We start from the raw sequence: 26,943 nt of genomic DNA on the forward strand, positions 1-26,943 counted from the left end.
TTGCTTCTTTTGACCATAACTTGAAAAATATACCTTTATATGTAGTGACCAATATATCATTTAAAAGGTATTATTTTGTACATTATGACAAAAATCGTACTTCAAAATCTTCAAAAATGGACTTATCGGTTTTTGCAAACAAACCCTTCAAATAATGATAAGGCAAAACATGAATATATATTTGACTTTTTCGAAGATTCAATTTCTCTATCAAGAGCTTTTTTTTACAAGATTCGTATCTTAATTTCTCAATGTCAGTCATCTGTGCTGCATAAATGAGACAAATTCAAGTTAGCTACGAGATCAAACACATTTGATGTCACCCTATGAAATCTCATCCCCGCTATGAGGTATTATTTCATTAGATATCGGAAATAAGAATTGAATGAACCTACACAATTTGAACATTTTGGTTTTTGTTTGGTTGTTTCAGATGTGTTATCACACTGTTTATGAGACAATATAGAATGAACAGATTTCCCCCTACAGCTGCTGCGTGTTCGGCTTACCATGGTGAGATATAGGCTTTAAACCTATTACACAAATTCCTACTCTTGAATATCAATTTCCAGTGGAAATATATGGTTTTAAAGACTTTATTAACTTAACTAATGAGCACTGTATCAGATGCAAGATTTTCAAAATCTTAAAAACTGCTACAATAATAACTGGAGCTGGGAGTTGAGACAAGTTCGTAGAAGTTTTGAAAATTAAAATTCTCTATGTCTGTTTGAAATTGGCTCCCTTTTTATGATTTCCTGATCACTCAGGTGTTGTAAGTGAATACTGTTGATGCCATAGATTTCTGTTATCTTCGGGATGTAGAGATGTGAGATGCTTAGAAAAGGTTAACTTCAAACATATCAAACTTAGAAACTGAACCTAATTATGTTAAAGATAATAAAAAAGTTTTGGTACCTCAAAAGTGTCCTTGAATTTCCTTGTCTTAATTTGTGTTTCAGGTTAAAGTACCGTTCATATAACTAACACTGTGAGACTTACTCGCCCAAGTGCTCTCATGTCTTAGTAATCATGCAATTAACTGCGACCAGCAGCCCCATACGCATAGCGACCAGCAGTCCCATACGCATAGCGTAACCGGGCTTCGCATTGTAGCATTCAGGATCATGACAGATTTAGTATCGCAGGGTAAATGTCAACTTAAAATCCCATAAATTCTTCAATTTGAAGACTTACCAATTAAGTTGAAATATTGAAAAAAAAAGGCTTCGGGCAACGTTTGGTTCTGCCTATAGTCCCTTTCTGTTCGAATTGATGACTGAATGTGACTCGGTCGACAGGACCTTAGGAGAGCTACATACAGTACCCTGAATATTACAGCCAGTGCATGCGAACACATCACATGCGCACAAATTTCAAATCCATGAACGGATAAGATGTTTGTGTGCGCATGCGCTGGCCATGGTATCCAGTGTATGTACGAGTAGCTCTCCCAAGGTCCTCTCGACCGAGTCACATTCAGTCATCAATTCGAACAGAAAGGGGCTATTGGCAGAACCAAACGTTATTCGAAGCCTGTTTTCAATACTTCAACTTAATTGGTAAGTCTTCAAATCGAAGAAATTTTTGGATTTTAAGTTGACATTTACCCGCGATACTAATTCTGTCATGATCCTGAATGCTACAATGCGAAGCCCCATCACGCCATGCGTATGGGGCTGCTGGTCGCAGTTAGCTATGCGTACAATGTAATGGGCTGCACGCTGCTGATCGCAGTCAGTGGTTTCGTGCAATATTTATCGACGCTGTACAGCGTTGGCTCTGGTACGAAACCATTATTGCATGATTACTAAGACATGAGAGCACTTTGGGGCGAGTAATTCTCACAGACAACGTACTTTAACCTGAAACACAAACCAAGACAAGGAAATTCAGGGAAGCTTTTGAGGTGCCAAAACTTTTTATCATCTTTAAGCGTTGATTTGTGTTCTTTGATGGGTAACTTATGATGATGACAAACTGTGATATCGCTGCTACTCTCTGGGCCTTATATATAAAACAACAAACATTAGACACACACACACACACACACACACACACACACACATAAACACATACCTGAAACCTTTGTCCATTCTTTATAGTTTCGATAACTATTGCTTCTTCTCTTTTCTCCGAATAGAATGATAATTCATTCTTTGTCTTTTCATATTCTTCTTTTATGGAGTAAATGGTATTGTAATGCTATACATAAGAGTACTAATTGCTTGATTAATTACTTTATTGTTCACTCTGAGAATTCTTTGTACATAATTGGATATCACAACAAAATAAACATTAAATACATCACAGGTACACCACAGATATATCACCGAATACGAATGAAACTACATGTAACTCCTATTAACCTACAATAACATATGCACCATAACAACATGACATTAACCCGACATTTACAACTATATAAAAACTATTGATATATAACACTTTTATACAATTATTCAACTCATAAATACATTCATTAATATCCTTTTCTACAACACATGCATGCAGTCTTTTATCGTAGCGAGGCTTCGAAGCAAAATGGTGGGAGAATAGCTAATAGTTTTCATAATGTCTCGACTGCAAGAAGGAGAACCGCCATTGTAATTATTTCAATTTTATAGCGCCTTTCCTTGTCTCGGGGCGGATTAATATTTCAGAACGCCGTGGCAGCCAGTGGCGTATCTAGGGGGGGGGGGGGGGCAAGGGGGGCACGTGCCCCGGGCGCCGCTCCTTGGGGGCGCAAAAAAAAAAAGAAAAAAAAGAAAAAAGGAAGAAAAAAGAAAAAAAAAAGAAAAAAGAAGAAGAAGAAGAAGAAGAAGAAACAACTCACCGGAAAGGGGGGGGGGGGAGGAAGAATGGTGGGGGGGGGGGCAGAAAACTAAACCAAAAAAAGATAAAAACAAAACATAATGATGACTCGGACAAAATGACAATGTTTATTGTGTTCACACAGGAATTCCATGTTATGTAAGCTAAAATACAACAATTTTCGGCTCGCTCGCTGCGCTCGCTCTCTAAATTTTATATAGCTAAGAAGAAGGTGAGAACAAAATGTGATGATGGCGCGGACAAAATGACAATGTCTATTGTGTTCACACATGTCATTTTATGTTTAGCAGGCAAAATGTTTCACGGAGCAGCGGCTGCAATTTCTTTCGTTCTGAAGCGATCGCCAATTGGATCAAAAGAAGGCGCCAAAGGTTTCGAAAATACGAAGGGGGCGCCAAAAAAATCAAACAAGATGAGAACAAAACGTAATGATGACGTGGAAATATACAAATTTCGGCTCAATCGCTCGTACTGATTTAGATTATTTCTTCAAGTCCTCAGTTTGTTGGTAAAAATCGTTATCTATAAGGCCGTCACTATATCTTGATTAGAATTGTAAGATTTGATAAGCAAAAAATGACAAGAGTTCCATGTTTTGTAAGCTGAAATACAAAAATTTTCGGCTCGCTCGCTGCGCTCGCTCGCCAAAATTTATCAAAACAACAAGGAGATAAGAACAGAACGTGATGATGACGCGGAAATATACAAATTTCGGCTCACTCGCTCGTACTGATTAAGAGTATTTTTTTCAAATCTTCAGTTTGTTGGTAAAAATCGTTATCTATAAGGCCGTCACTATATCTTGATTAGAATTGTAAGATTTGATAAGCAAAAAATCAAATGTTAAAAACAAATGTTTATTTCCTCTACAGTATAGATTAATCAAATACTGAAAATGACAAGAGTTCCATGTTTTGTAAGCTCAAATACAAAAATTTTCGGCTCGCTCGCTGCGCTCGCTCGCCAAAATTCATCAAAACAAGAAGGAGATATGAACAAAACGTGATGATGACGCGGAAATATACAAATTTCGGCTCGCTCGCGCGTACATGTTCATGGGGGCATTTCATGAAGCAATTTGTCAGATATCTCGTCTGACAAACTGTTAAAAGCTACTGAAATCCTTGCTTCTGATTGGCTGAGAGCAAATTTTGTCCGACAAGTTGTCGGACAAAATGCTTCATGAAATGCCCCCCCCCCCCGATTTTGAATATTTTTAAAGTACTCAGTTTCTTGGTATAGATAAATCGTTATATATAAGGCCGTCACTATCTTGATTAGAATAGTAAGATTTGATAAGCAAAAAATGACAAGAATTCCATGTTTTGTCAGCTGAAATACAAAAATTTTCGGCTCGCTCGCTGCGCTCGCTCGCCAAAATTTATCAAAATTCATTACATTTAAATCACCCTCAAAAAGACCCCTTTTAAGGGCTTGAAAAGCATATCATGTGGACTTTGCTTAAAGTCCCTACCGGGATCGGGTTGGGGTTGAACACTAGTCTTTTTCAGAAATTAGGGGCGCAATTTTCGCGCTTGCCCCGGGCGCCGTTTTCCCTAGATACGCCACTGGTGGCAGCAAAGAACTTCAAAGCTAAAGAGCTTTGTAAGTGGTAGCGCGACTTTACCCTGCATGACAAGTTTGTAATGCACATCACATCTCCGTGTGATCACTTATCGGTATAGCACCTGCCATCAATAAGTTGGCGCCGGTCTCTCTTGCCCAGAGAGTCAGAACCGGGATTTACAGGGCTGCAGGTAGGAAACTGTGCATTCTTTCTAGTTTCATTATAGTGTTTGTAGCTTTTGGAATTATTGACTCTTTTGCAGATTAAAACATTATTTACTAAGTCTCTCCATGTTAATGGACATTAGACGTATACATACATGGCTTGGATGTGGCGACTTACAACTACCCACGAGTGCAAACAGTTAATGATTTTGCGATATGAAATCATTCGTGTCTGCAGCCCAGCGTGGATAAAATTATCACATCGATATTCATATTATTATCAATTTATCAAACCAAATGGCTACACCATAGCACCATCAACCATCTTCATGATTGTGCTATTCCACCAGTCCTATAGAGCATTCAGGACTTCTGTAAAGTAACATGAATGACCGAGACGTACACGTACGTAGTCGAAATTCCCATTACGCCACAGTTGAAGGTGTCTTCACACGAGCTAGACACCAACAAGTCATGCAGCTCACGAACGAGACATTGGAAAAAATATGAATAAATGATACTCTCACAAGTCATAAAGCCCACGAGTCATACAGACTATGAGCTAGACACCATGTGGTATAGATACTATTCGAATTAAGAACATGAACTCGACGCTAGAAAAACGGTCCACCAGCTCGACAATACGTAAATTTAACGCCCAAAGAAATTGTTGAGCTTGTGAGCTTTTTTAACAATGCATTATATATTATAATTTCTTTTTACCCACAGTGTCGATCTCATAGGTCTTATTTGCCTTGTGGCTACCTCATGGACAATATGGCTCGTGAGCTTATTTTATACTTGATGTCCAGCTTGTGGGCTCTGTTAAAATTGTTTTCGGGGCCTGTTGATAGGCACTCGAAAGGTGTATAACTCGTGAGCTGTATTACTCGTGAGCTGTATGACTCGTGGGCTGTATGACTCGTGGACTGTATGACTCTTGAGTGTTGAGTTGGTGACGTGCACTCTAATGCAAGAGTACATGTGCAAGTGTCTGTCAGCTGTTTTTTTTTTTTTTTTTTAATCTTACAAACCTTGATAACGCCATAATAAACATCATGAAGGACATGGCGTTGGTAATGATAACCAATTTCCTAATAATTGGCTCATTACTGATGGGCAAATTGATTGTTGTGCCCAATCAATTATGTCACTACTCTTTAAGCGGTTGTTTTTGCACGGAATATACAAACTCTCATTACATATCGCGTTACTGAAAACAATCATTTTCTTTGTAATTAGGTAATTCGATGGTTTAGCATCGCTAAACAATTTATAGCATCGCAAAACAATCTATCTAACTACCCCTCATTCTTTTGTACCTGCAGAACGTTGCGCGATGTTGATTATTTTCTCCATTATCATCCAGACTCCCAGAGCAATACCATCTCCAAGATGAAGGTGTTTAAACAACTTCTCATCAGATTGGTTATATGTATCCCTGCATTTCAGCAAGGTGAGTTGCTCAACTTTGTAACTTTGTTGGTAAAGCGGTGAAGCACATAATGGAACAAATGTAACCAAGAAAATAACTTTCCTGGTGGGACATCTTACTGCATTTTTGTTGCTACATAACTATAACACTCCCCACCTTGAATAGATGCATAGATGAACTAGATGCTCTATTAACATATTCTGTCCATCATTAATGCCAACTTTCTACGCAGTAGCGTTATCCCTTAAAAAGGTTTTGGACTTGAAAATGAAGAGTGTGCAAAGGATTTTGAGAAATAAAAAAGGTGCCTCTAAAATTCCCCGCCCTCTCTACGACTCACGACTAAATATGACCGACAGACTTTGGATCTGAAATAAACAAGCGTCTTTATTCTGAGGCTATTGTCATATATTTCGGATCCAAAGTCTGACAGTCGGGAGGTCGTGAGTCGAATAATGTGAAGCGGCGGGCTTAAGACATACCTGATAATTCTAACCTCCTAAAAAAAAAAGTTGTAGAAAAACTGCTGAAAATACACTTTCCCATTCCTGTTATGCTCCCAAACTAAGGAATAATGTAGAAGAAGGATAGCTCTTTCAGAAAATATGAAAAACTCAGGATTGACTCGGTTGACCCATTTTATCTGTTATGAGTTCTCACGTGAAATGAAGAGGTGCCACTTTTTGTTGGTTTTATATTTATATACACAATGCTATAGATCAACATCCACCTGAATTTTTCCATTTAAGTCATAAATGATTATTAATGAACTGTAGAACATAAACATTAATTGGGAAGGATGATATATTATAATTCATATTATTTCAATTGAAAGTTCGAAAGTTGAGAAGTTTTTAGTGTCTCGGGGCAACAATCGCTCGAAAAAACAAACAAACAAACAAACAAACAAACGAAATTAATGTTGTCCATTATGTGACCGTGCGTCACAAAAAAGGAACAAAAAGTCGAATCCATTGATTTTACATGAGAACTCACAAAAAAAGATAAAACAGGTCAACCAAGTCAATCTTGAGTTTTTCATATTTTCTTAAAGAGCTATCATTCTACATTATTTCTTAAGTTTGGGATCATAAAATGAATGGGAAAGTGTGTTTTTAGAAGTTTTTCTACAACCCTTTTTTTTTGTAGAGAAGTGAGATCAGGTATGTCTTAGAGACCCCTTTTCATTTCCTGAAAATCCTTCGCACACTTTTCACTTTCAATCCTTATAACTTTTGGAAGAATAATGCCACTGCTTTGAGATTTTATCGTTAATCATGAACAGAATGTTGTAATAAAGCATGCCTAATTTCAGCTTAATCTGATAATCCCCTCATTGCTGCTGCTCCGGTGGTTTATATACTGTTTTCTTTTTGTCCCATTCATCGCACAACTGGTGCGGTTTGGTATAGATTAAAGGACAAGTTCACCTTTATAAATATAAGGATTGAGAGAATGTAGCAATATTAGTAGAACACATCATTGAAAGTTTGAGGAAAATCAGACAATCCGTTCAAAAGTTATGAATTTTTAAAATTTTTGTGCAGCAACCGTTGGATGAGAAGACTACTGCAGTGTATGAATAACTTGCGTACAACAATATAAGGAAACAACAACAACAACAACAAATAACTTGCGTACAACAATATAAGGAAAATATAAAGAGAATTTCACAAAATTCCATCTTTTGCAAAAAGTACACATTCCACTGACTCGTTACCGACAAATGTTATGGGCAATATTATTCCCCCTGCCTTTAGAAAGAGGCAAGTCAAGAGCTCTTTTATTATGCGAAAAAAATGAAAATATGTTGAATTTTCTTTTACATTTTCTTTATACTGTTGTACGCATATGACTCACAAGCTGTAGTAGTCTCCTCATCCAGCGGTTCCAACACAAAAATTTTAAAAATTCATAACTTTTGCATCGATTGTCCAATTTTCCTCAAACTTTCACTGATGTGTTCTACTAATATTGTCGCATTCTCTCAATCCTTATGTTTATGAAGGTGAACTTGTCCTTTAAGTGCTTGAATAGACCCTGTGCTTCAGAGCCTCTTTTCTCAGTTCACACTTTTGCAGAGTGTGCTCTTTCTTTCCAATATCTAGATAGGTTAGGAGAGTCCATTTGATTTGAGTTATACATCATTTTAAAGCTGAGAGTCTGTTCTTGCAGAATCTGCCCTAATATAAAAATCCATATCTGGCGACTTTTTGTTCGTTTTGTGATACAGGGTCACATATTGCTGCATCCCCTCAAACCACATTTATCGTTAAGTATTTGACTTAATAGTGTCGCTACAAAATTTCTTCCCGATGTAGATTGCTTCGCAGAAACAGCAGAAGACACGTGTGAGAATGTGGTTTTACCACCTGAACACCTTTGTCCCCAGATTGTCTCCGAGAGGACGGGGTGTTTTGTTCAGTCAACACCTAAATACATTCCACGTGACCATCCTCATTATGGCGTAATACGGGTTCCAGAATCAGCGAGAGGAAAGACGAACCTATACTGTGCTCATCCTGGTAACTTAATTGTAGCTTGTCTTCACAACTGAGTAGTACTGCGAGTTGAAGAATACTAACAGCGTCACGTTTGATTTTTCCGCGGAATAGATTGTGTGTGTGTGTGTGTGTGTGTGTGTGTGTAAACTACTAAACTTTGAACTATTTTGGGCTTGCCGAACACGAATCTGGTTGTTGCTATTAAAATGTAAAAATTAGGTCTTTTGAAGAAAAAAAAAAAGATTGTCTATAAAGTTTATTGCATACAAATATAATTATACACATATGAATGTATGTGACCCTGCACCACAAAACCAACAAAAAGCCGCCAGACATGGATTTATAGTTAAGGTCAGATTCTGAAAGAGCAGACTCTAAGCTTTAAAAAGTATAACTCAATCCAAATGGAATCTCCTAACCTATCTAAATATTGGAAAGAAAGTACACACTCTGGATAAGCGTGAACTGAGAAAAGAGGCTCTGAAGAACAGGGTCTATTCAAGCGCTTAATCTGTACCAAGCCGCGCTAGCTTTGCGATGAATGGAACAAATAACAGGATGATAACCACCAGGGCAACAGCACTGAAGAGATTATCAGATTGAGCTGAATTTGCGCACGCGTTATTAACACATTCTGTTGCTGATCAATGCCAACTTTCAAAGCAGTAGCGTTATCCCTTCTAAAGTTATTGGAGTTGAAATTGATGAGCATGGACAGGATTTTTAAGAAATGAAAAAGGGACTCTAAGGACACACCTAATCACACTACTCTACCAAAAAGTGTTCGAGATAAACTGCTAAAAAAACACACTTTCCTTTTCGTTTTATGATACCAAATTTTAGCATAATGTAAAAGAAGACCCGCTCTTTCAGAAAATATGAAAAAGTCAAGTTCGGCTAGGTGACCCATTTCACTTATTTTCAGTCCTCACGCAAAATCAGTGTGTGCGACTTTATGTTCGTTTTGAGGTGCACAGTCACATATATATATATATATATATATATATATATATATATATATATTATACATGTCATGTGTGCATTTATATCAAAAAGTATGTGAAAAAACAACAACAAAAAGAACAACAAAAGACACGTATCTAATTTGAAAATACGTAGTATCGGTGCTGCATGCTATAGGATTAGAACCAGCACGGGCTCTCGGGCAGAAACTCTTGGGTGGATAGACTCTTGTAGGATGATCAGGAGACCGCAGGTTCGAATCCTATCTGAGTATGTAGACCCATGATTTCAATTTTTTATTGTGTCTACTACTACAAATATAGCAATAATTACTTTGGTACTCATTTACCTCGATGTATTGTGTAGGACAATTAATCAATAAGATGCAATAAAAACAGCTCGATTTATCGAACAATAGGTTTCTATAGAATAAACAGGAGATGTAGTTCGGTTGACCCACAATACTTTTGATGCGTTTAAATAATATAAGTGCATTTACCCAGTCCAAACTATTGGGTATCATTCTCCCGTAATTATAAAACAGACGTGTCGCTGACGAAATTGCCTTGTGGCCACCAATAGCGCCTTTATACATAACTTATCGAAACTGATAATGGGAACATAGTTCTGCCTTACATAAAATGAGACAAACAAACAAACAAACAAACAAACAAACAAACAAACAAACAAACAAACAAACAAACAAACAAACAAAGAAACGAATGAACGGACAAACGCCAAAGCATTTTCAACGATATAATTCATTACGTGAACAGACTGTGAGCCCGATTCCTGTTTAGATGGAGGGAGCTGCTTGGAATCTTTGGAGGAATTCACCTGCAAGTGCCCCATTCCATTTGCCGGAAAACGATGTCAAGTGGGTAAGTTGTGGTCAAGTTCGACACCCACGAGTCGTACATCCCACAAGCTCCACACTTTCCAAAAAAAAATGCGCACCAGCTCGACACTAGGCAAGTAAGGCCCATAAGCCTCGACACTAAGCAAATAAGACTCCACGTTATAGCTCATCGACCCATTTTACTGGTATAACTCGTGCGCTCTATGATTCGTGGGCTGATTCGACTCATGGGCTGCATGACTCGTGGGCTGCATGACTTTAAGGTGTCGAGTTCGTGATGTGCACCTGGTATGTTTCCATTTATTTATGCTCACAGTGTGTACACTTCAAAACTGGTGGTAAAAGTATTTGCACATTATGTTAACTTATGTAATAACTATGTATGTATGTCCGTGTATGTAGGCCTATGTATGTAGGTAAAATTAGGTAGGGACATTTGTTTTATATAATACATTAACTCAGAGACAATTTTTGACTGACATCCATGATTCATGCTGCACTCGAGATTGACATAGAAAAAAAGTCCATGAGTCACACAGCCCATGAGTTCGACACCAGGCAAAAAAGCCCCACGAGCTCGACATAACAGCTGCTGCTTGGGGCTTAAGGAGTCGGTCTCGTGGGCCCTATTTGTTAATTGTCGAGCTCGTGGGCCTTGCTTGCCTAGTGTCGGAATCGACGTGGGCCTGGTTTAACTAGTATCGGACTTATGGGTCTTATTTACCAAGCGGCGAGGTCATGGGCTGTATGACTCTTGGGTGTCGAACTCTTGACGTGCGGCTGGTAAAATAATTTAGTAAAACACGAAAAGAAAAAGGACTCCTTCATACCTTACTGCTATTTCAACAGCACTATTGATTTCATTTCATATTTCATTATGTATTTTTCATTGTTTCTGAATCCTTCCGTGACGGACTTTCTACGTCCATGTGTGTTACGTTTTGTCGTGTATGTAATTCAGACGTCGTGTGCCCTGGCGATGCATCGTCCCCAGACTCCTGCTATCTCTACCGTCAGGACCAACAGACCTGGGAGGTGGCGAGGGATACATGCGATGAGCTGGGAGGGTATCTGGTCGCCATGGGAACGCAAAGCGAGCAATCCAGCATCCGAAATGACGTTCTCGCTTCGCACTACGGAATTACGACCTTCTCCGGGATATGGGTCGGGTTGAATGACAGACTGTCCGAACAGGTCTACACGTGGGAGCATGTCGGTGGCACTTTGCCCCACTCAAGTGGTGTTTGGGGAGGGGGCCCGCCCCTGAGATCCACAGGAGTCAATCAAGACTGTATATACTTGTATGCAAATGGGCTGTCTGATGATTATTGCTACAGGGTAAAGCCCTTCATCTGCGAATTTAAGCCTTGACTTGACGATGTTAGATTCTATATGGTGGAAATTCTCGTGCACATGAATCGAATTCATTTACTCTCCCTCCTCTCCCCCTCTCTCTATCTATCTCTCTTTCTATCTGTCTGGCTATCTCTCTATCTATCTATCTATCTATCTATCTATCTGTCTATGTATATGTCTGTCTATCTACAGCTGTATTCTATCTACATTGTATCTATCTATCTGTGTGTCTATCTATCTATCTATCTATCTGTCTGTCTGTCTGTCTGTCTATCTATCTCTATATCTATCTCTCTATCTCTCTATCTATCTATCTATGTATATGTTTGTTTATCTATTCTATCTACATGTATCTATCTATCTGTGTGTCTATCTATCTATCTATCTATCTATCTATCTGTCTGTCTATCTATCTATCTGTCTATATGAAGAGTTTGTTCGCAAAAACCGATAAGTCTATTTTTGAAGATTTTGAAGTACTTTCTCTGCCATAAGGTACAAAATAATACCTTTTAAATGATATATTGGTCACTACATATAAAGGTACATTTTGAAGTTATGGTCAAAAGAAGCAAATCAATTCTTATCATTCTCTTTATATTTCTTGACCTTTAATCGCAAATATCTCCATTTGGCAAATATGGACCTATCGGATTTTGCGAACAAACTCTTCAAATATCTGTCTGTTTATCTATTCTATCTATCTATCTATCTATCTATTATATTTAGCTATTCTATCTATCTATCTATCTATCTATCTATTTATCTATCTATCTATCTATCTATCTGTCTCTCTATCTATTCTATCTATCTATCTATTATATTTAGCTATTCTATCTATCTATCTATCTATCTATCTATTTATTTATCTATCTATCTATCTGTCTCTCTATCTATTCTATCTATCTATCTGTCTTGATTTCCTTGTATCTCTGTCTTCATTGTTGTTTTTTTCCTTTCTTTCTTTTGATTTTGGAAATGGTGACCTTCCTGACAGCAACACTGATTTCTAGTAGTCCAGTGCATATCTAGGGCCCTGAAAACTGAAATGATGAATTTCCGAGTTACAATCCCGACTGAAAAATCTCTTAAATTGTCTTTGCACCGATTTTTTTTTTTCACCAATCCCTTCCCCTTCTTCCCTAACTTTTTTATCTCTCTTTTTCATGCGTTTCTCTCCCTCTCTCTCTCTCTTTCTCTTCTTCACTAAGCATGCTGGAGATCATTGCACCTTCATCACCTTTCCCTACCAAAACAATATTTTTTTTTTTTTGTAGTAAAATCCTGAAAGAGGCTAATATTTTTTGAGAATGTATTCTGCTTTGATAAAAGTATAGCTCTCTATACATAGCCAGTTTGTCATGTACCTATAGTACTTTAGAGTTGATAGTAATGTGTTTCTTTTATTTCTTTGCTTGTTTGTGTGTTTGTTCATTTTTTTATCTAGTTTCCTGAACTATGTATAAAATGTTGTATCTTGTAAGGGTATGTTTTTTTTAAACCACACGGACTCATAGAAAGAAAAAAAACAGCCAATGGCTGAAGTGAGCGACCCGTGGTGTAATAGAATTAACTCAAATTCATGCGTGTAAACTCATTCTCTGAAAGCACTACAGCACAGAAGAGTAACGCCCAAGTGACTGGGGATGAGAAGTAGTACTGGTCATTTTTTTTTCCTCGACTGAACGAATCATCAACACGAATTAACTCCCTCTTCCCTCAAGATAGAAGAATGTCCATCGTGTTGTGCTTACATGAAACGTTTCAAACCAAATACTGGAAAGGTTAAGTATACGGACTGAAATAATCCACCATGATGTAAATAGGCTAATATGTCATAGCGCATTAAACCCTTCAATGAATACTTTGTAGAAAAAAAAGATAATGTGTACAGTATATAGGCTTCCTGCATGTCTGTATCACTGCTACGAAAATACGTTTTAGAAGGCAAATGGGTTGTTGATATACACTCAGCAAAAAAAGAAAGTAAACACTTTTTCGAGGTCATATTTTTCATAGAAGATTTTTATAAAAATCAATGTATCATATGCCATTTTAAAGGTAATTTAATTGCCTATTAAAGCTAATAGGTTAATTAGAAAGAAAACTTTATGCATGAGTAAGCACATTCGATTTTGTCCTCGAAGGCACAAAATTAAAAATTGCAAAAATTGACAAGTTTTCTTTTATTTGCAAATGCCCTTCAATATAACATTGACAACAAAAGAGCACTTTAACACAATGAGAGACATGATTAAAATAGGAAAAATAAGTTTTTGTTCTCTTTATCTCTTCATAACCTCTAAGAAAACAAAGTGGGAAACTAAGGGGGAAAAACAAAAATTTTCTGTCAAGTCAAACTTCAAATGACAAAGGGAATAATAAGCATAAAGATGGTTAAATGAGCAGAATTTCTTTATTTATTTCTTTCAATCTAGTGATTTAAGAATCCATATGACAATTTCAAGAACCGAACATTATTTACAATTTCCAAATTTGAAAAAAAAAAACCCTCAAATTTCTACCATTTTTGTTAATTATTACTTCTGCTCTCATTTCATTTGAATTTGGATTTGACATTAGATGCTTTATTTTCCCCCTTTATTTTTAGCCTTCATTGATCTTTTGGTCTTTAAAGATATCATAGAGATCAAAGGTTTATTTTTGCAACTTAATTCATGTTTCTTTTTGTGTGAAATTTGTTGTTTGTTCTCATTGTTCTATGGAAGAGCACATACGCATGAATGGCAAATTGTTCAGTTTTGCAATTTTTACTTTTGTGCCCTGGAAGACAAAAACAATGGTGTTCACTCATGCATAAAATTTCCCTTTTTGATGATCCACCAGGTTGATAGCCAATTAAATTACCTTCAATATGGTATATAATACATTAGCTTTCAGCCAAATATTCTATGAGAAATCTAAACTTGAAAAAGCGTTTACTTTCTTTTTTGCTGAGTGTATATATATTTGAAGATTACCCAAGTATTTGAAGGGTTTATTTTCTAAATTAGTTAGGAATAACCAGAGCTGCCCGAGTTGGCGCGAAGACTAGGCTTGAAGAGGGACAGCGTGAGCGAACCAATTCTCAGTGAATTTATTTGTATTCATTCAGATGCATGAAGGCGACACTATGTGGCCATTCCTGATTTTTTTTTTCTATAAGCACAATACTTGCGATGAAAGAATTGTGGGTACACTATCGACTGGGTTTGTAAGCTCTTGTTTTGGTTTCCTTTCCATCTTCTCTTTTTGTCTTTATGTTGTATGTTTCCATATAAGCTGTCTTTTCCTCTTTCTCTCCCTGTGTTGTCTCAATTTCTCCCCCCTCATTTTCTTTAAAAAAAAAGAGATACTTGTTGTAAGGGTAATTGTGAATGGGGTTAGTTACCCAAGTGTGTAATTATCATCTGTAGATTTTTAGTTTTGGAAGTTTGAAGAACATCAGGACCTGATTGACAAATTGCCCTACATCGACGTAGATAAGCACTGAATTGATCAGTGTTTTAGTAGTAGCCATATTAAAAAAAAAAATCATGGGCGTATATACTCGAGCAGGAAGAATTTCATGAATTTTTAGCCGCTGCGCCATCGCCCTTCATGCGGTCACTTGGGCGAGCAGTCGAGGGTTTTTGTATTGGATGTGTCGTAATGATAAAGATGGATGTAACATTTTTAAATTTAAAATGAAGAGTTTATCGTCGACGGCAAGGCATTACCGTTTTCCACATCTGACTTTTGGCCCCGTTCGATCACCGACGACGGACAATTATTCTGTGGCATAGTTTTGGCACTGAATTATGCTTTACGATTGCAATGGATGATCCGCCTAATTTTGAAATGGTGGTTTGGCAATTTAATATGAAGGCGATGAAAGGAGAGGAGTGCTGGAAATAAAAAGCGCTCTGCATAATGACAGTTCCGATGATGAATTCCGATCGCATGAGGAGGTGGTGGTACTTTTAATCAAATTCAGTGCATGGCCAAAAATAACTACATCAGGTTATCACTCCGAGCTGCAGTCGGCTGATTTTCATTAGCCATATCCAAATAAAACTCGTGAGGGAAAAGATGAATGTGACACTTTTGAAAGCATTGTTATATTAAAGGAACTACTATTATAGTGCAAAGGCACGTAATATGGTTGTGTACATTCACTGTACCGTCAACATACTGCACTTATGTGGCGAAACGAATCAATCATGATAATGATGATGATGATGATTATACTACTACTACTACTACTACTAATAATAATAATAATGATAATAGTAATAATAATAATGATGATAATAACAATAATTATAATCACAATAATAATAATAATAATGACAATAATAATAATAGTGATAATGGTATAATAATAAAAATAAAATAATGATAACAATGATATAATGAAAACAAGAATAATTAAAACAATAACATTTTTACGTTAAAAATATTATGATATTGAGTACACTATATTCCACTATTTCCTTCAAGTTGCTTGTTAACTCCCACAAAAAACAAAATCAAAAACAAAACAAAAAATTCACTAACCCAGATTCTGCTCATGACATCATCATTGTGATGTACTAATGATGTGATTAACAAAATACATTACAATGCACTTTTCTTTAGACTAAATACAACTTGCATGTTTCCATGTCATTGATATGGCAAATGATTCAATTCAATTCAATCCATACATTTATTCAGTAATAGACATCGTTTCGATATAAAATGTTTACAAAATGTAACAGGTACAGTTCCTGAGAAAGCCAGAGGCTTCTTAAAATAGAATGTACCCTTGAAAACAAATCATACACATATTGCAATTTAAACATTAAAATATCAAATGATAAAAGGAGCACAGAGCGAAACATACATAAAACATACTAAGACAGAGGACAAAACAAAACAAATAACATCACATGAAGCAAATCAAACAAAACAGAACGAGGTATAGAACGAGACTACAAAAATACGTGTAAATAGTACGAGAAGACATTACCGATTGCAGCTCATGTAAAATACATAATAAAACATGTAATTCAAATTTCCTATTTTGACTAAAATGAGGAGAAGGCAAGAGCATATCGAAATTCTTCCTTGAAATTGTTCAGAGGTAGCTTTTTAAGATTTTCCGGAACTCCGGAGTTCCAAATATTAGATCCATGAAATCTTATCGACTGTTTCTTGGGCACGAGTTGTTCGGAAACAGAATGGATAAATATTGAATTGATGCCGTGTGTTTCTTGAGTGAATTTCATTACAACGTTTGAAATAATCCTTAAAAACAGATGGAAGTGTATTGTGAGTAAACTCGTACATAAACAATCCAGTCTTGTACAAAACTAAATCAGACAGAGATAAGACGCCGAGGCATTGAAATAGATCATGTGTATGCGCACGATAATGTGAGCCAGTGTACAGACGAATAACCTGTTTCTGTAACACCACTAGTCTCTTTAAAAGGTAGGCAGATGCACGACCCCATGAGGTTACAGTAGTTATAGTAAGGTAATATAGTGGTGTTGTACAGTGCATGCAGGGCATTTAATGGTAACATAGTACGTACCTTTAATATGCAGAACACCAATATTCATGCTTATCTTACGAAAAATATATTGTGTATGACTGGTTCAGGATAATTTCTGATCAATAATTAAACCGAGGAAATTGACATTGTCAACCTGTGAAATATCACCGTTATTGAGTTTCAGTTTTACATCTGCAGAGGCAGTTTTATTATACAGCATATACTTAGTCTTTGATACACTGAGTTGCAATTTATTAGCTTGAAACCAATTTGAAACCTTTTCTAACTCAGTATTTCCTACAGACAAAAGTCTATCTATTTATAGCTTGTATCTGCAAAAAAAAGATGGTGGTATCATCCGCGTAAAGTATGTGAGTGACTTTGAGAATCTCGGAAGGTCATTGACAAAGATCAAAAAGAGAAGAGGTCCCAAAATACTTCCCTGGGGGCCCCTATTAAAATTGGTGCAAGGGTAGATAGAGAATCTTTAGCCTGGACACATGATGGCTAATGAAACTCGACATTTCGGGGAAACATGCGAGTTATTCTTGTCTAAGTAAGTCAGGGTGATTTTTTTTTCTTTTTGGTAATCAAAAACAGCGATAAAGTACTTTATAGCAATGATTGACGTATTTTGTTAAATCATTTTTTTTTCTACACATGGACAGATACAAGTACTCCAAGAAAATAGGAGAAAAGGCCCACATAAGGAACGTATTTACACATTCGTTTCGGCACATTAAGTAATGTTGAGAGTATCATGAATCAATGCCAAGTCAACATGCATCTGCACCGCATATAGTTTTATGTCCTTTAACGGCTTATTATCGGGTGAAATGCTTTACCGCCCGGTTTGAGGCCTCATATGAAATAATGAAGACCAATAAAGTTATTGCGGGGTGAAATTTGCATGCAGCAAAATAGAAAACGCAATTGCAGCAAACGATCCGTGGAAGAGCAAAGAGACAAAATGTGGGATGCGGGGGGGGGGGGGTGCATATAGACACATCCACTACTTCATCTGGTGGTAGTGTATACTTTCTAATCAAGCTGCTCTTAGATAGAACCATGCGAAGTTCTTTGAGGCCACTGGAAAAACTGGGATTCGTATCAAAATATGTTACGACTTCTGTGCAAAAGAAATAGAGCAATCGCAATTAAATAGTCAATTATGTACAGTAAGAGCACTTTAATTTTGTCAACAATGATGTTTTTGATGTTTTATACTCAGTCTACACTGATTTGACATTGTTCTTCCCTTTGTCATTTTTGTTCTGTACTCTATATTTATTGGATGAACATAAAAAAAACAGACACAAGAATTGAGCTTTTAGATATAGTGCAAATCGTACATTAAAATTATACGCAAACATGGAGCCTGTATCAAATGTGTAAGCATTTTTTTTTTAAAACTGCATGTCTCCAAAAATATCACCGGGGCGAAGTAATATTTCAGGAGCCAGTCCACGGGTTTAACTTTCACACACACAAAAAAGAAAAAACCCGCTCTGTAGTAAAGTGGTCATCGGGCTTTACCCTGGGTTTCGCACACAAAACCGGCACACGATACGAACGTTTGAAGTGCAACGTGCGGAATAACGGACCGGACGCCAAGTCCCATTCTAGTGCACAGAAACCAAAATCAAGAATTTACAAAACTACAGGTAGGATATGATTTTTTATTCTTCCTTGATATCTTCACTGTATGTGTTCTGTTATGAATTGAAAACGTATTGTCATTGTGAGTAGACTTTCGTCGACGTTTTGTGCTAGTTTCAACCCTGAATAGCTGTTGGAAGGCGCACCTTATAACCCGCCATAATGTGTACAAATGTACATACATGGGATGTTATACCCTGATTGATTCTTTAGTTGTATAATTTGATTTTGAGATAGGAAAAGAACATCCCTATTTGCTGTGTTTTAATAACTTAGACGACAATCTATTTGCTTCACATGCAATTGTTCTTACAAATTCAAAGTTATCGGATGAACGAATTTTAAACTGGTATACTCGAGTCTGTTTAAGTATGAGTCGTATGTAGGAGCTGACAGTTCAGATTTTGCAGTAGGAATTTTTTATTTTTTTTTTGTCTGGCGGATAGTGATTATTCCATATCAGTTGAGTTCTGTCGTGAATATAAATCTACCGAAATAGAGTTTATGATACGACCTTTCCACTCAGCATGTCAGCGTATGTATTGAATTGACAGAGTTATTAGTAATCTAGAAATTATATCATAATTATGTTTGAGAATTGAAACGAAATACGAGGGTGTTTGATAGCGTTGTTATGTGCAAACTTGAACTGATATTGTATATCTCCTTTTTTTTTTTCTCTTTTGTATCACCAAACCCCCGATTTGAAGGTGTGCATGCAAACCCCACGTACATTTGTGAAAACAACCATCACTACTTACTGACTTGGAAATAATAACGATGGATGGAATAAGTGATCATTTGTGTCATTATGTACCTTAATGAACGAGCTTGTATTGCTATGACGTCATAGCGTTTTTCGTCTTTCACTTTATTTTCTTAGTGGGTTCAAGGGTTAGCTTTCTTTGAGCTATGTATCATTCTGAGGTTGATCCTTTAATGATATTGTTATTTGTGTGTGTGTGTGTGTGTGTGTGTGTGTTTATGAAGTGTTGATTGCAGAAAAGAAACAAAAATGAAAATAATCTATCTTTATGAAATTAAAATACACAACAGAAGGGATGTGCTAAAAAGGCACACAGAGAAAATAATGAAAACGTTAATGTTAATGTGTTCAAGAATATTAATTATTTTGCAACAAGTGCAGTGTTTTTGTTTGTTTGTTTTATTTCCGTACTAAAAATCAACATATTCCATACATAAAGTCTAGAAAAGAAAGAAAAAAATAAACATACCGAGGGTAGCCCATTTTCAGTAGTGACAATGATAGTCACTTCTGGTCTTCCATGGGGCCCTGTTCACAAAAATTACACACAATCAGGGACTGATAATAGAATAGAATATAATACTAACACCAAATAGAACGGTACATACATTACTACATTGTGGCTACATAATATATACAATATTATTACATATTGTTCAGAGGTTTGGAGCATTAAAAAAAAAACAGGTGGAAATGATTTCGGTTTTGCCTATAAAATTAAACTTCAACACGGGTAAAGAGGAAAGTTGACGTAAATAATTAGGTATGTTGTTATACGCTGCTGCAGCTCTGTATGAAAATGAACTCTTACAATAATTAGTTTAAGGCTGTGGTAACTGTAAATCGTTTTGATTACGGAAGAATATGGTGATGTCTTGTACTTAAACATGATTATCTTTCGCATAATCGGGGGCCATGTCAGTTATAATCATATACATGAATGAAAGCAGATGATTTTTTTTTTGTCTTTTGGTTACTGTCTTCCACCCTAAGCTATCATGAACATCACTGCTAGTAATATGGGAATAAGGGTTAATTTTCAAAATTAATCTATTTTGCATCTACTGAAGTTGGGAAAAAGAGCTACCCTTGGCAGATTGCCATACTACATCACCGTAATCAAAACGAGGTAACACAATAAAATTATGTATCAGTTTAATTCAGTCATATTAACAAATTGTCTCAAACGACCCATATAACTAATCATTTTACTTGACTGGTTACATAGTTGTCTGATGTGAACATCCCACAGTAACTTATCATCTAGAATAATTCCCAGATATTTAGAACTATTCACCTGAATTAATTGTTTACCCTATATAAGTTTAACATTCAAATACTCTTGCTTTATGATACCAAATAACATACAAACAGTTTTATCAAAATTGATTTTTAAATTGTTGTAAGCCATCCATGTTTCTATACATACAGTGTACGAACTCTTTTTGCAAAACATTTTCCACAATTTTCGGGTTTTTATGTGAGTAATTATAGATGACCGTGTCATCGGCGTAAAAATGGGCCCTGCAGTCAGAAAAAAAACCCCGAATTGATATCATTAATAAATATACTAAACAACAATGGTCCTAACAAGCACCCTTGTGGCACTCCTCTGGTTAATGAAAATGATAATAATAATAATAATCATAATCATAATAATAATAATAATGATAATGATAATAATAATAATAATAATAATAATGATAATAATAATAACTATTATTAGTATTATTATCATTATTATTACAGGTGCGGGGACCACGTGATAACTGGAGAGTGGAGGAAGAACGGAGAGAACGGGTTGAAGTGGAGGAGCGGAAGGAAATTAAGTCTTTAAGATAAGATGGGGCAATATTATTGCATATCTTGTAAACAATGAGGAGGATTTTAAAGGTGATACGTTGATGAATGGGGAGCCAGTGGAGGGATTGGAGAACTGGAGTAATCATTGTATTTCATAATTATTATCATTATAATTATCGTTATGAAATTACAACACTCTCCAGCTTTTGACATCTCTCTTAACTTGGACAACATTTTCTTGAGTATACTTTACAAATTAATTTTGTAGACACAATGTCCCCCACATTTTTGTTCGTTAGGCGAGTGATGTGATGCAATGCTACTGTTTTCCCCTCCCTTTCCAACTCAAGGAAATAATACCCGAGATGCAGTCTTCAGAACGCATTCACATCCTAGCGGTCATATACGTCTTCGCATTACAAACCGGTAGGTATTTTTCGTGATGTTGAAAAAGTTAAAAAAAAGAAACAAAGAAGAAACACATAGGAATAAAACAAGAGAATTTATCACTGATTCAAATGGCATTAACATTTACTTTTTACTCATTGAGACTGATACACTCTCAACATTCGGGGGGAAAAACAAAGTAATTGGAAAGGTTAAGGGCTACCAATGGAGAGAAATCAATATAATACGGTCATACACGCATATATGAAGAGATGAGGTGGGCCAGATATTTTCAAATCCCATATTTCCCGAAAAAAAGGTAGTTTCATCATCATAATGTTTGCTGTTGCAAATTATAAAAAAAAAGAAGCTTTATGCTTACGGAGGTGAGTCAGTAAAGACACTGTAAACGTTGTGGTCTCAATTACAACATTATAGAACCTTGCCGCCTTTGATGAGGAGTACGTGCTGTAAAGAACATGAAGAACGAGAATGAACAGAAAACTCTCAAGGATACAAAAGTTTGGACATTATACTGCGATTACCAAGATATCTGCTCCTACACGTCAGTATACTATAAGATACCTCCCCCAAGAATAAGAGAGGGTAGTTAGAACACCAGCTGCGCATGTATGAGGTCTGCACTAAAAATGGCGGTCTGACAGGAGGTCATGCTATCGTTAGGTACCTCTGCATTCCAGGCTAACTCAAATCCGCTGCGCAAAGTCGTTGGGCAGGCATACATCCTTTCCGCGTTGATCCGTCCGTGTGAGGTTTTCGTTACTTTTCAATTTCAATTTCGATTTCAATATATTTCATACTTCTCGTTTATCAATATTACATCAAAATAAACAGCACTAGTTCTTTTACCTTGTCTACAATGACAAAATCTTACTTGTAGCGAGAAAAGTTCTTCCTGCGTATAGGAGTTACTAGCCTACTTGCCTTTACAGACACGGAATAAATGTGCCCTACATGTATGTATGACGTGAACTGAGTCTGATAGTATCCTTAGACTGTAATTATGGCATCGAGATAGCAATGACACCTCATGGTTAGTGGTTGCATGTACACCCATTACACAGAGCTGTAAGAGTATTGCTTCAGAACACGGGATTGGCCAATTCAAAGGGAGTGTATTGTGTTGGTGGAGATGAGGATTGGGCTTTTAACTTTTTGCGAGATATCAAGAAAACACGTGTGAAATAGTACAGAACATACTATTCTAAGAGGAATTCAAAGTTTGTTTGATAAAAATCGGTTTTGGAATGGCTGAGATATCCAAAAACAGAGTAATACAAAGCTAGCATAACCCACCTTTCATTAGGATTGTTCTGTTTTGCGTACCTCAGCAATTTCAAAATAGATTTTCATCAAATAAATGTTGATTTCTATTTGGAATTTCATGTTCTTTCATATTTGATCAGAGGTTTCTCTTTATCTAACCAAAAATGTTAGAAACCTGAAGTTAGTTCTCAACCAAAACTATACAATCCCTTTAAATCTTTGTTCATAAATCTTCACTGAAATGACTGGTAGTTTTGTGTGGTACAGCACTTGAAATTCAAATACGTCTCACGTGAACATTTCTCTGTTTACCAAATTTCTATAATAGCTTTGTTATTTCTGAAGGGTGCTTTTGTCAACAAAACGGAAAATTTCCACGCTTAAAGAAAAAGAAATCAAAGAATCACAATATTATCAACTTTGTGATTTTTTTTTTGTGGCTCTCACGTTAATAAAGACCTGAATTCAATGTGCTAACAGTATGCCTTTTACTTTTATAACAATCATACTACCAGTGTGTAGAACACTTATATTCATCCTGGAGCTCACTAATCTTAAACCTTCAACTTTTTATCGCACACTTTATCCTGATGTAGGTTGCTGTGCAGAAACGACCGAATCTGGAGAACACGTATGTCAGAACGGGCCACTAGCACTGGAAAATGCATGTCCCGAGATTTTCTCCGAGAAGACAGGGGGTTTTGTCCGGTCAACACCTAAATTCATCCCACGTGACCATCCTCAGTATGACGTCATGGTTCCCGAAGCAGCGAGAGGAAAAACCAACTTATACTGTGCCCATCCCGGTAAGGGTGGGATTTCACGGAGCACGCGAACGATTTGCGAAGGACGCGAATGGCAAAATCCAACATTCGGAAAAGTTTTTCTCCGAATGTTTTCCGACAATGAAGCCGAAAACTATTCTTGCGCAATTTGTGCGAAGTTTCCACGACGTATGTGCGAATGTCGTGTGTATCATTGCTAAAGTACAGCATGTTACGTACACGAAGAACACGCGACGGAAATGCGAACGACAAATTGTCAATAATCATGGGAGAAAATGTACCCAAGGAGAGGTGGAAACTGTCTTGAGTTGAATGTTTTTCTTTCCTCTATTTCTCCTTTCTTTTTCTCTCATTTTTCTATTGTGTGCTTGCCTACATTTTTTTTTTCTAGGACGTATCTCCACTAGTAAAGCATATATGATCTTTTTTTTTTTGCAGTTTTTCCAACACATAATCTCTATACTTCAAATGAAATTTTACATACTTTAGATTAATTTTAACTGTATTCTGCGATTTTTTTTTGTATATTAAACATTTTTCTCTTTGCTCGTCTTTAATTTCTTTTGTTACTATAGTTGTTAATAATTGTTTGATGTTTAGGTGTATGCTACAATTTTTATTTGTATAAAACGTATAGGTCATACATCCCCCAAACGTGCGCTAAACGTTCGCGAGAATGTCTCAAAAGGTACGCGAACAGTTTCGAATTACGTCGTAAAATGATCGGAAAAACTTCGCAGATTTCGCGTAACATACGCGAGACATTCTCCAAAGTTTCGGAGTCTGTTTGGGGTTTCACGAACATTTTGCGAACATCGCGCGTGTCTTGCGAAAGTCTTGCGCATATGACGAGGCTTTAAAGACACTTTCGAGAACAATTCACGAGCAAATCACGACCAAGTGTGCGGAAAAGGTTCGCAGAAAATTTCAAACTTTTTTGAAATTCTCGCCGAAGTAAAAACGACATTCGCGAACAATTGACGACGCTTCCGAACCCTCACGTTCGTTTGGCGATTTTTTGCAGACCAAAATGCGAATGCTGGATTTTGCCATTCGCGTCCTTCGCAAATCGTTCGCGTGCTCCGTGAAATCCCACCCTTACCTTTTTTTTTTTTTTTAGTGTGTGTGTGTTTGTGTGTGTGTATGTGTGTGTACTTCTATACATATTGGTCATGGATCGCAGTGTCATCGAAAAGTTGATTTATCATAAACGTACCGTTCTTTAACGCCAATTGTATACAAACAAGTATTAACAATTATTTGCACTGGTTAGTAGATGCAGTACAAAAAGACAAATAAAACTCGTAATCATCGACTTCAACCCCTCCACCACATTAAAAAAAAAATGAATTGAACGTTCTTCTTTTTGATTTCTTCCAGGTGCTCACATAGACAAATTAGAGCCAATAAACTGATCATTTTTCTGAAAACTTCTATATTAGCACATTAGAATGTTCACGCGAGGTAACTACTTTGTTAAAGTACAGTGTGACATGAGAAATGATTCCCTCAGCAGAGCTGTATTGTGCTGGTTGGTGTATTCGACGAAGTGTTCTTGGCTGATTCAATTTTAATCAGCTTTTAAAATATTGTCCAATTGTCAGCGCCCTTGTACTTGACGTACCGAGGGCTTTTAGAACCCTCACAAATCTATTTCATTATTACGACTAAAAGGCTCTCACCAGAAAACGATTTGTTAGACAGAAAAAGGACCTCGTGATAATTAGTAGTCGTTGTTGTTGTTTTTTTAAATACTAATTTCACCAATAGAGTGCGTTCCTAATCCCTGTCTCAATGGAGGGACTTGCTCAGAAACTCTGGAAGAATTCACCTGCAAGTGTCAGACGCCATATGTTGGAAAACGGTGTGAAGTGGGTATGTATATATCATAAATATAATCATATACTTTACACACTCACACACACAGTAACTTTATATTTAAGAAGAATTAAACCAGATGGCTCATAAAGTGTATAATTATGAGAAGTGCACAAACTTGTAAAAAACAGTAATTCTTTGCTTGCATATCATTTCCTCCAGGGCAGCTAGGATATAAAGGTAAACACTATTTGCCATTTGGTAAAAGCGTTTACATAAACTCGAATAATTATTATTTGTGTATATTTGAAGAGTTTTTCAGAAATCATGAATGAAATCTATGAATAATATCTAAGCAGATTTGGCATTTGTCAGAGTAGAATATTGATTGCCTGTTATAGGCCTTTGAACTCGACAATCTAATCATTAATTGAAGACATTGTGAAATAAATGCATATCATATGATTGTGTATAAATAATATGTGTAGTGATCGCTCGAGTGCGTGACCTTCCATCTCTTTCTTCTTCTTTCTCTCCCCCTCTCTTTCTCTCCTTGTTTGTCTTCTTCTTTGTAATCCAGAGGCGGTTAGCCCCGGTTCTCTGTCGTCCTCGGACTCCTGCTATTTCTTCAGCACACAGGACCCCAAACCCTGGGAGAAGGCTCGGGATAGTTGCGACGAACTGGGAGGGTATCTACTTGCTCTAGAAACGCCAAGTGAACTATCAACCATCCAAAACGAAGTCTTCATCTCTCACTACGGAGTACAGAATTCCGCCAAAGTGTGGACGGGGCTGAACGACCTATATTCTGAAGGAGTGTATGAGTGGACCCGAGCCGGTGGCACCCTACCCCTGTCGAGTAGTATGTGGAAGGCGGGTCAGCCAAATCCAAACACTGCAGATATTCAAGATTGCGTTGTTTTGAGAGATTATGAATTGAGAGATACTAGTTGCTCCAGTGAATTGAGCTACATCTGCGAATTCAGTCCATCGGCCTGAGAAGTTGACAGTGCCATGACAGTCATGTATGGGGAGCCAAGTATGGCATGGTCTCTTTCGTTCGTCAAAATGACTGATTTTGTAACAAAAGAAACCATGCGAAATTTGGCGCCCCATACTAATAACTAGTATTAGTATTCCAGATTCCTCTTTAAAACTATATTGCACCTACCGCTGATCTTTTGTCCTCTCTCTTCTCTTTGTTCTTGCTACCTCTCTGCATGTACTGTTTGTT

General features: G+C 36.7%; 1 protein-coding gene across 1 annotated transcript in view; it reads left to right on the forward strand.

Moving 5' to 3' along the window:
- The window catches only part of LOC139730182 (macrophage mannose receptor 1-like), a 35,475-nt gene extending 8,767 nt beyond the window's left edge, over positions 1-26,708 (forward strand). Inside the window, exons 4-8 of the mRNA XM_071641077.1 lie at positions 5,895-6,022; positions 11,289-11,618; positions 23,703-23,912; positions 25,662-25,766; positions 26,290-26,708. Of these exons, the coding sequence (XP_071497178.1) occupies positions 5,895-6,022; positions 11,289-11,618; positions 23,703-23,912; positions 25,662-25,766; positions 26,290-26,708 (1,192 nt within the window). The remainder of the gene's footprint in view (positions 1-5,894; positions 6,023-11,288; positions 11,619-23,702; positions 23,913-25,661; positions 25,767-26,289) is intronic.
- Positions 26,709-26,943: the final 235 nt, after the last annotated feature.

This window comes from Diadema antillarum, unplaced genomic scaffold, assembly GCF_040938485.1.
Source record: "Diadema antillarum isolate AM-2024a unplaced genomic scaffold, OU_Dant_1.0 seq00000297_RagTag, whole genome shotgun sequence".
NCBI classification, from domain to species: Eukaryota; Metazoa; Echinodermata; class Echinoidea; order Diadematoida; family Diadematidae; genus Diadema; species Diadema antillarum.